The sequence below is a fragment of the Chaetura pelagica genome, unplaced genomic scaffold, assembly GCF_000747805.2.
Source record: "Chaetura pelagica isolate M959 unplaced genomic scaffold, ChaPel_1.0 scaffold127, whole genome shotgun sequence".
Taxonomy (NCBI): Eukaryota; Metazoa; Chordata; class Aves; order Apodiformes; family Apodidae; genus Chaetura; species Chaetura pelagica.
In genome coordinates, this window is record NW_009953923.1 from 1,112,508 (window position 1) to 1,123,682 (window position 11,175).

The 11,175-nt window shown below is 37.7% G+C and overlaps 1 protein-coding gene across 1 annotated transcript; it reads left to right on the forward strand.

The window, feature by feature from the left end:
* Positions 1-301: 301 nt before the first annotated feature.
* Positions 302-10,189, forward strand: GTPBP10 (GTP-binding protein 10 (putative)). Its single transcript, XM_010001562.1, has 9 exons — positions 302-489; positions 586-677; positions 1,751-1,895; positions 4,500-4,573; positions 5,533-5,585; positions 7,414-7,521; positions 8,066-8,143; positions 9,069-9,192; positions 9,955-10,189. Exons 1-9 carry the CDS (start codon positions 350-352, stop codon positions 10,173-10,175), a joined length of 1,035 nt encoding a protein of 344 aa, XP_009999864.1. The 5' UTR covers positions 302-349; the 3' UTR covers positions 10,176-10,189.
* The last annotated feature ends 986 nt before the right edge of the window (positions 10,190-11,175 follow it).

Here is an 11,175-nt window from a genome sequence, read left to right on the forward strand (position 1 = left end):
AGGCACCGCACGGCGGGACGTGTCTCCGTGAGCGCCGGGCCCAGCGCGGGGCAGAGCCCCGTCCCTGCCTGGGGCTCTGCGGGCTGGGCGGGCGGGCCCTGAGGGAGGGGGAGGAACAGCAAACACAAGTCCTGCTAAAAATACGGTGGAGGGTTACACGCTGTTGTCTGAACGTTCACGTTATCGCCGTCAGAGAAAACTAAGCGGTTTAGCTGCTGGCTACAATGCGAAATGTACACAGAGAGTAATACTGATCTGGAACTAACACTGATCTGAAACTTACTGGCTTTTTTAGTATGGCAACTTTATAGACGATTTGCGGGTCTATGTAAGAGGAGGAACTGGTGGAATGGGTTATCCTCGCCTAGGTGGGGAAGGAGGGAGAGGTGGTGATGTCTGGTTCGTGGCCCGAGAAAGAACGACCCTGAAGAGTATTAAGGAAAGGTATCCCCAGAAGCGATTTGTAGCCGGACCAGGAGCCAACAGCAGGTAACGAGTTTGTTAGGTAAAATTGTTGTTACGTACACTTTTTCCAGAAAGCAAAATGTCAGCTTAGGTTGCTAACCCTGGTTTAATTTCTTCCAGTGTTAAAGCACTGAAAGGTGATAAAGGTAAAGATTGTGAAGTTCATGTGCCTCCGGGAATTTCAGTGCTTTGTGATGATGGCAAGCAGATTGGTAAGAACTTCTGCTTTGTTTTACTGTGTCTAGTAGATACTGATAGGATCCAGCAGACTTCTAGCACTAGGATGTTTTGAGGTTACAAATGTAAAATATGTGTGTGTTTTTCCTTGTTTGGACACGGAGTTGACAAAAAAAATGCCATAGAAATTGTTGGAAAATCAGCCCCTTCCAAAAATTAGCAGTAGGCAGTTTGTATCACTATATGCAGCAGAAAGAAAATAGCCCTTGCAAACAAGTGTTAAACGCTGGAAGCCGTACTCGATCCTCCCATGGAATCAATAATGACCTTATATAAATGATGTGTCCATAAACTCAGGTCACTGTCCCTGAAGCTTTCCTGAATTATGATATTGCTTAAAAGATAAAGGTCCTTGCTGAGTGTCAACATTTCAGGTTATCTAAACTACTTGACCATTTTTTAACTCTTTTTTAAGTGGCGGTACTTGGTAGTAGCCAGGAGGATTTCTTTCAGTACAGTGCTCTTGGAATAGTTCTCAGTGGTTCCTCTGTAGTTTCTCAGAGTTTTTATTCTCATACTCTCCAGAGTTCAAACTGAGTTCACAAATTACTCTGATTTGGCTGTTTTAAAAAATTGGATATATGCAAGAACTGTTCATGATGTTGGCATGTCAGCGTATAAAGATATTCTGGACTTGTATGCTCAATATTGCATTTTTACTCTTAAAAAATTATTCTAAGGGAGATAATACTGCCTGCATCTTAATGAAAAAATATGGAGTTTGCTGATGCCACAACAACATGTATCCATGCAGATTTTGCCTTGCATTCTTGAATCCAAGTATTGGAGGCTTCAGAACTACCATCTTGGCCATTCTTAATACACATTAGTGCCTGCCTGCACTTAACACTTCTCTTAACAGAGGAATACGGGAGTGTGATTGCTTTCATTTGTTTCCAAAGAAAGAAAATTCCCATAACTGTGAGTGCACTGCTTTTGAAGGAAGGCATACAGGAAATTCTGGCTTCATTGAAGATGTATTGAAGTGGAAAGTCACAACTGATCTGCTGCAGGAGATGTGCTTTTTCACTAGTTAATTTATTTTCAGGAGAGCTTAATGCAGCGGGAGAGAGATTCCTAGCAGCTCGTGGGGGTCTTGGAGGCTCTTTGGCCACAAACTTCATTCCTTGCAAAGGTCAGAGGAGAGTTGTTCGTCTTGATTTGAAACTTATAGCAGATGTTGGCTTAGTTGGGTAAGTTCTGGAGTTTGAGAACTGACATTAGCAAATGAAGTAGTAAATTTCCAAAGGAATTTAAGATAAATTTGAGGCATTGGAGGATGAGCATTACCATACACTTGCATTGCCACTGAAATTACTTGCAGTGTGCAAAAATCAGTTTAAACCTCTTTAAATTAATTTTAAAATTTGGAAAGTATTGGTTTCGCTTTTGTGGATGAAGGGCTTCATGAATCAGGGTAACACATAATTGTTAATATACATGAATTTAGCAGTTGTGGTGATTATCAAAATACTGTTAGCTAATATTGATGAAGTAAGTAGGAGGTGCCTAACAGAGCCATGAACACTATCCTTTTTCCACCTTTGACTTTATGGTACTGGTACAAGTGGATCCCTTTGGTAGTAGTTTCAAAGAGTTTCAAAGGCTACATAACCTACTGTCAAATAAACAGCTTGGAACATTGTAAGGAGGTAATTACAAACTAGAAGTGGGACTTGCATTTCAATATTGCTGCTTTACAGCAATGCAGATAAATTTTTATTTCAAGAAAGCTAGCAACAAACTACAACTTTCAAACTGTTGGTCTATGCAGAGTCTACTGCCTCCCCTTCCTCTCCTACCCCATGGTCATTAGTCATAAAAACTGTAGAAAATGCAAAATGACAAAAGGTTTTAGGTGGAAAAAGTCTTAACTGGTATACCAAAGAATGGAAACTTGAAGACAATATAGTTTTCTACCTACATTTTTATCTTTTTTTGCTTATTAGAAATAATTCTGTTAATATCAGATTTCTCTAAAGTTATATAATTTTCAGGTGTTCTTCAGTAATTACATTACAAATAATTTTTTTCTTGCTGTAGAGTGTGTGAAAATAAAGGAGTTTTATGACACTGGTGCTTCTTTAATCTTACATTTTGGCTTGTTTTTTAGCTCACAGTTTCCCTTTAAAATGCATTAAAAGAGTCATTATCAATTGATTATTGAATCACATTATTTTCTTGTTGAGAGTATGAATCAGCCTATGATAGTTTGTGGTTGTACTTTGATCTCTTTGTGCAGGTTATTTTACTTCACTAGATTTGCAAGTGGTTTGCTATTAGATGGGGTAAAAAACATACAGACTCGAGAAAGGCCTATCACATTTGGGTACAGGTTGTGATGTGTGGTGTAGGTTGCAATTTAAACTTCAAAGAACATATTGTACCTCAGTGGAAACAAAATACTTATATGAGATGACCGGAGTAACTTTCTCTAATGTCTTCAAGGCACCTTTCAACATCGGAGTGCATTAAAACTACTCTCAAAGGTTTTCCTTTTATAACAAGAGTCATTGTGTCTCTCTCTTTTAAGCAAGCCCAGTGTATGACCCCTTTATAAAGCTTCTTGATGTAATACTAGTCTTGTTTTTCATTAGCTCATGCTTATATTAGTTGTCCCTGTTAACAGGTCATTATGATGCACATAGTCAAGTGGGGACTATATATGGCTTCCTGTGTGATACATGGCTTTGTATCTTGTGACCAGTGTTCAGTTGTCTGTAGACACAGTTTTCTTTGATCTCCTTTGCACTGAAGTGTGCTAAATAACTAACTGAATTTCACTGGAATCCAAGTCTTGTGTGGTGTCCTATATGGAGCAGGTGCTCTAAATAAGGACTGTAGTCTACCCTTTGGTGTCAGCATTAACTTCAGGTTTTACATAGATCAAGGCTATTGTGTCTTTTGCAGCTCAGATTAATCTTTAAAATAAGCATGGGTTATAACTTTAGTTTTAATTTAATTTTCCTGTTCATTGGGTAGCTGTATCCCACGAAGAAGCTTTTGTGTAAGCTACTGTGTCCCTCAAGGAACATTTGTGCTGTAGTATGCAGGTATAGGTATCCCTTGTAAAGGGAAAAGGTTACAACAGTCAGCTTCCCAGACCACTCTAGGGCTTCACTGGTATAGTTTTTGGTTTACATGGTAACAAATCCAGTCAGTCCTAATTTCAGGATCCCCCATACAACTTCATTGCCTTAAAAACTGTGTGTGTGTATATATGCATAAAGTCTCTCTCTTGCTTTTCTCCTCTCCCCCCATATAGATGCTCTTACAAAGGTTACCTACGCTTGGCTACCTTAGCTAAACTGTAGCACAGATGTAATTGGTACTTAAGTTGTAGAATGTTTCATTAACCACTTTGTATACCAAAAGACTGCAAATCCAACCAATAAGATGTGTTTGTATGACAGGTTTTTAGAATGTAAATGGAATTTACAAAACTATCTGTAGTGTGAGAATTCAGGTAGATCTGGATGCTTCTGCTGTATTTCCATCCGAGTGACTTGGAAAGATTTCCCCGTAAGTCTATTACACGTGTATTTGCATACATCTCCTACCTGCATTCTTGGGAACCATTGTTGGATTTAGGAAAATTACTTAGATCTGAGTTTTTAAAAAAGCGTAATGATGTGGGGTTTGTTGTTTGTTTTGTTGGACTTTTTTTAAGTGAGTAATTGAGACTGTAAAAACTAGTTGAGTGCAATAAGCTTGAGTAAGGTAATATAGTGTATCTGATAATGAAATATACAGAAATAATGTGTTTATTCATGGATAAATACTGACTTTCCTTTTAGGTTTCCAAATGCAGGAAAATCATCCTTGTTAAGCAAGATTTCTCATGCTAAACCTGAGATTGCAAATTACCCGTGTAAGTTCATACTTTTTTTTTTTAGAGTAGTAATATTTCATGAGAGCAAGAGGTCTTTGACTTGGTTCAGAGGGTTGTAACAAAGAATTGGGGAATATCTGTTGCCCAGTAAATACATTACACAGATTTTTATAACAAATATTTTTAAGAGAGAACTTCCTGTTTTAGTCTCCAGTTCCTTTAACCACGTCTGATTTTCATGTGTACATCCTCATCGTGTTTCAACATATAGATGCAGGGGGATCTATTTAGCATTTATTTTAGGTGCAGCCCATTTTACATCATCTGAGACTATCAATGTTGTGTGAGATCCTCAGTCTACTGAATATGCACCATCAAGTTCCTTTGCATAAGCATCTTGTATGCTTTGGAAATAGTTACCACCTGTTCATGCAACAGGGTGAGATGTTGGTTTTGAATCTGTCCACTGAAAAATGCCATTTTTATTATTTTTCTACCAGGAAATTACCTTTAGGCATCTGATCATTCTTTAATGAAAAGGCAAGAGTACAAGTACTGATAATTCCTACCAACCTTCTTGCACTACTCACAATTCTCTACTGCCTTTTTATATTTTTCCCCAATTTGAAGAGTCCTGCCTCACTTTGTCTTTCCTTATTTTTCCTTATTTGGAAGCTGTTCCATAGTCTGGGTAATCCTTTTGGCGTACAAGACTTCTCTAGCCCCTCTATTCCCTTTTTTGCATGACAGGAACAGAATTGCAGAACGTGCCAAGATTTGGCAAACCATTGGATTTTTGAGTGGTCTAATTTTATTCTCTCTCGTTTTGCTTTTTCTTTTCTCCTTTTCCAGTAATTCTTAGCATACCATTTGCCTTATTTTTTTCTACTGCTGAACATTGTTTAATTTAAATAAGAAGCGAGAAAGTCCTGCAACATTTAAATATTTTGTTAAAAAAAATCTGTTGTTTTCCCCTCCTCTTTTTTCCTTTGTCATAGTTACAACAGTACAGCCTGAACTAGGAAAAATCATGTATGCAGATCACAAGCAGGTAGGTATGAAAGTTCATTCTGGTTGTTTATTGAAGTCGTATGTAATGGGTCAGTCATGTTGCTTAACATAATTTCAGAAAGAAAAAGGAAACGTGTAGATTTTTTCATAGGTGTACCTATAATGTATACGTATAAAATGCAGTTATATGGACCTAATGGAAGTTACGGAGAACATTCTCTTCTTATAAAGTAATAAGAGAGCTTTATAGCCAATTGCAGTAATATGATGGTAATATGATTTCAAGTCACTGTAATAAATGGCTTCTTGTTTTCCCTTGTCTCATTTCTGATTCTAATCCAGTTTTACAATCTTAGAGTTGTGAGCTCATGTGTGGAATTGAGCTTTCTGTGTCCTAGCACACTCGTGTTAAGTTTAGGACTATAAAAAAATAGTTGTTTCAGAGACTCACCTCTTATTACTTAAAGAGACAAGTTTTGTGCAAGTTGGCTATAAAGAGAGCTCTGAAATAAAAGTAATTTTCAGAATGGATTTAAAATAAGGCAGATTTGTCCAGTAGCTGCAGCTCTGCACTAGTAAATTACTCACTTGCTCTGACTTACTTTTGTGGTTTGTTTTTTGTTTAGAGTTTTGTTTTGGTTTTTTGTTTTGTTTTGGGGTTTTGTTGGTTGGGTGGGTTTTTTTAAATAAAAAGCTGAAATAGTTTGAAGTGTTAGTGATTGCCTGAACAGCCAGGATAGTGCAATACCTGAGAGGTTAGGTACCTGGGTCCACTTCCTTTTGTGGTAGGCTGTAACTCTGGAGGACTGGTGGAACTACTGCCCTTCCACCTTATTTTTTGTGAACCCAACTCCACACAGTTTAAGGTAAAGTTGCCAGATAATTATGCGATACCTGGAATCCATTCTTCAGTATGAACTGAGGGGAAAACCCGTGCTAAATGAGAGTCTTACCAGTATGCAGTCATAGGAGAAAGCCGCTTTCTGCAGTAGGTAGCACATTGAAGATTTTATTGTGTGCTGGCTTTGAGCATTGCTTAACTGAATCCAGTTGCTGTCTAAATGGGTATTAGATTTGAAGACCCTGCTTTTGCTCTTTCCTTCATTATCTGTCTTAGTTTTCTGTAAGTTACTGAGTAGATATTTGGGGGTTTTAGCGTTCTGCTCTTTTTTGACCTGTCTCAGCTGTTCTGTGTATAACTGTGTTTCTCTGTCTCAACCAGCAGAGAAAATGGCAAGATTCCTGTCCATTGTGGCAGTCTTTGCAGGACTCTGGTTAGAAGCTGATATACTAATCCAAAATCTCCTTTCATTTGAAGGCAGAAGGCAAATTGTTGGAGCTCCTCACACTCAGGAAAACAGTGTTAGGGGGTTTTGCATTTGGAATGATAGTCCTCTATAGCCACGAGAGACAGGGTTTATTTTCTTTTTCAGTGACAGTTTGAAATCTATATGAACATGATAGCCTGACTTCTTGCCTTTCAGAGTCTGTTTTATCTCAGGTAGTAGGTAAATTATGTAAGATCTCTGCTGAAGTATTATTACCCTCTATTTTCTACTTTTCAGACAACTATAAATAGACAGGCAACATGAGGAGCACAGTGTCTGTATAATAATAGAATTTTGTTTAAATCTTCTGATAATGGATTCTAAATGTATTGGAACAGTCAAAACATGCTGCTGGAGAACTCATGCTCTGCAGGATTCCAAGGAACACACATAGTTGTAAAGGGAGTCTCAAAACAGATCTTCCTGACAATCTTTAGTCTGTGTTTTTTTGTTTATATAAAGTGATAGTAGGTGCTGACAGTTTAAAATCACCATTTTTGCTTGTTGAAAATCTTTTGTTTGAATCTTCTGTTTTCCTAGATTTCAGTAGCTGATCTCCCAGGACTGATTGAAGGTGCACATGCAAATAAAGGGATGGGCCACAAATTTCTCAAACATGTGGAAAGAACTAGACAGCTTCTCTTAGTTGTAAGTTAGATAAAATTTACAGATTTTTGAAATGAAAGTGGCAGTGCAGTAAATAATATACATCTTAATTGGAGTGTACTTGGAATTCAGGAAATAATTTATAATATGCATGTTTTATGTTAAGTATAACTGTTTTCGTAATGGAATGCTTGAAAGTCTGATGATAAATTAATCCTTAAATAGAGTTTATCATTAAAATTTGCCACATAATTTAGAGTAGTAAAGTGTTCCAAGCATAATTAAAGCATAGAGAGATTTTTTTCTCTTTTCTGGAAGAGCCCCTTAAAAAAGAGGTTTACAAATCAGACCTTTGAGAAACACTGTATGAGAATTAATTAGTTGGTGCGTCCAGTGTCTGTGATGTTACTTTGGGATGCGTCAGTTTGTGCTTCCAGTGTCTGTGATGTTACAGTTGCCCTCTGTTATTTGCCCAGGAATGAAGGCATAAATGTGGACGTTTTACTGCAAAGTAGTTGTTGGAGAGTACCTTGGTACCATAACATAATTTAATATCACTGAGCTTGTTTTTGTGCAACTTTTTCAGGTTGATATTTCTGGGTTTCAACTATCTGTTAAGACTCAGTTCAGAACAGCCTTTGAAACTATATTGCTTTTAACAAAGGTAAGTTATCATCTTCCTAATTGACAGTTGTGATTATGTGTTGAGCTGAGGAGATTTAGGTTTAATTAAGAACTTGGAAATCTTAGTATGTCTTCTCTATCTGTGATAAAAGGCCAGGTATCAAGCTTAGGCTCCTCCAAAATTATTAAGTCTTTTTTTTGCCTGTCGAGGTGAAACTGCTCTATTTTATTCTGGGCACAACTGTTCCTTCACTAATGTGTGCAGCATAAGGGATGTTTGTTACAGTCAAGTAAAAGTAAAAAGATGCATAATTTTCAGTTTCCTGGTCTGGTAGCATATTAGGAAGTAGAAAGATATGGCTGTAGTTCTACCCCTGCCTTGATGCCCTTACCACATAGCCTAATGGAGATGAGATGTCAGGCCCCAGCTTTGCAGACATGCAGTGCTTCCATCTCTTACTATTGCTTCTCATAAAAATAATACATTTTATGTCATTTCAAGTTTACCAGCTCTTGCTCTAGCTATATGACTTAAAATTATTAATCTTCTGAATTTCAGCTATTGCTATTTATTTTTAGCTTATTAATAGTTATGATTTTATTTCTGATACATTAGCCATGGTATGTTAAAATACTTGCGAATCAGAAAACGATCCAAATAATTTTCTTACATGTTTTATAGATCTGAACAAAACTATCATTCTTTTCATACGGGTATGTTTCAGAATCTTCCAGCCTGTTTAACCTAAATCTCTGTTTGATTAAAAAAAAAATACTCACTGAGTCACTGATCATTATTTATTCTGTCAGAGTGCTTTAATAACAACAACCTTGAGCACGTGAGTAAATCTCACAGCTGCCTAAGCATGAAAGACTATTTAGACAATTTAAACAAATGAGAAAAGAGATGTAAAATTGAAGTAGCACTTGTTAAATTACAAATACTTATTCACTTGTCTTTTAAGGAATTGGAGCTGTACAAAGAGGAACTTCTAACAAAGCCTGCACTTCTTGCCATTAATAAAATGGATTTGCCTTGTGCAAAAAATAACTTGAATGAACTCATGAAACAACTACAGAATCCTCAAGGTAAGTTTACTTTCATTAATTACCTTTGACGTAAGTAGTAATAAGATTTCATCAGGAGTAACTGCATTGGCAAGTTGTTGTTTGAAACTTAAATGTTAAATTTATTATTTGAACATATGTTTTTAAAATGCTTCCTGCATTTGGAGCTCTGTTTATATGGATCTGTGGTGCTGACTTCACTGTTGGGGAGATATTTTAATAAAACCTATTCTAGAAGTTCTTTCCCAACCAACTGTGAGATGGGAGAGTAAATTACCAGTCTAGGTATCTTGGGTAACAGTATCCTCCCTTGAAGGTCCCCCTACAGACAGTGCTGTACGTACAATTTATCATGTGACTTTGGAAAAAAAAAACAAAACAAAACATGAAAATTCTGGATGGGCCTATGTCGGTTTCCTTCAATTTTGCAATTACATTTGGTTGAATTTCTTCCTATTTACTGGAGTGCATAAGGATCAGGAAGGCTTAAAACTGTCTCTCTCCCAGTTCCAGAACTTGGCATTTCTTTGTACTAATCTTAAAGGAATAGATTTTTTCCTTGAGAGCATAAGTATGGTATAACTCCTATGTTAGTGCTTGTCTTTCTGAGACTGAAACTGTTTTTAAAGATTAATTAAGAGAATAATACTTCTCTATTAATTGCATTTACATTTATTACTCTGATTTATTGAGGTTTATTTTCTGAATTTAATGGAATTTTATGGGCTTTGTAGTGATACAGTATTTGGGGATTGTACTAAATCTTTCAGTATGATTTTTCAGACTTCTTACACTTACTAGAGGAAGAAATGATTCCTGCAAAAACACTTGAATTCAAAGATATAATTCCTGTATCTACATATACTGGAGAAGGAATTGAGGAACTGAAAGCACGTATAAGAAAATCTGTGGATGACGAAGCAGAGCAGGAGAATGAAGAATATCGGAAAAAGAAACTGCTACTTTTACAGACTTCAGAAGAACAACAAATGAGTAGGAGCTAGCATTCTTGACTGGATCCAATGCCTTTTAATATTTTTAGTATGTACATAAACCCATTGCTATGCAGGCCTTCCATTTAATTTTTGTTCCCTCTACCACCACTGCCCTGTTCTCTTCTCCCTACCATTGTCTCTGTTGCTTTTGGTACTTGAGTGGAGCACAGTGGGGAAAAGAATTTGGCTACCATCTCAGCAGAGTAAAGACCAAAGCCTGTGCAGCTTAAAGCACTGCTTAACAACTGATGATGCCTGGAATATGTTTTGCCAGATTAGGTTAATGGAAGGAATATAACCTGTGGAGGTAGCAAAGGAGGAAGATCAACCACTCTACATCTTCTGACATGGACTTCAGAAACACCAAGGGAAATGTCTGATGGAGCAGTTTTCCAGTGTCTGATGCTTCTAAGGTGAACCAGTTCTGCTATTGTAACAGGCATCAGATTGTGGGGCTTCTGTTAGTTTTTAAGATCTAAAGGAAAACTCAAATAAATGGCTGCAGAGAAGTGACTTCAAGGAGCACAAAAATGCAAGGTTGTATCCTGTTGTGGTTTTTTTATGCCTGCTGGTGCCTGCTGTGGTCCTCTTGATCATATAAATACTGACTCTATTGCTAGTTATAATTTGGGAGCCCCTTCTTTTATGGAGTTGTCCTTATGAAGAGTTAGCTGAGCCCCTGGGACTAATGGACCATGACAAAGTGTAACGCTGCAGCTTGAGGTCCTGGCACTGGGCTCTGCACTTCCACTGGGGCTGACCCCAGTGAAGTCCCCAGACGGCTGCTCCGTCCGCTCACCGGGGCTGGGGAGAATTGAAAGAGAAAATGAGAGAAAATATGTGGGTTAAGATAGAGGCGATATAATGCGTGAAGGAAGGTAAAAAACCCAACAAAACAAGCAAAATGCAAAGGGATTAGTCCCCCCCCGCTGCCCCAGATCGATACCCCCCTGCCGTCCCCGTGAGTGGCTGGCTGGGAGCCGGGGGTGGGCGGCGCTCTCAGAGGGGG

What these genes read in the sequence shown, in the direction of transcription:
- GTPBP10 (XM_010001562.1), top strand. Translation starts at nt 350, where the DNA reads ATGGGTTATCCTCGCCTAGGTGGGGAAGGAGGGAGAGGTGGTGATGTC. An exon ending in GCAGATGTTGGCTTAGTTGG is followed by an intron (nt 1,896 to 4,499) that starts GTAAGTTCTGGA and finishes CTTTCCTTTTAG; the next exon opens with GTTTCCAAATGCAGGAAAAT. An exon ending in CTATATTGCTTTTAACAAAG is followed by an intron (nt 8,144 to 9,068) that starts GTAAGTTATCAT and finishes TTGTCTTTTAAG; the next exon opens with GAATTGGAGCTGTACAAAGA.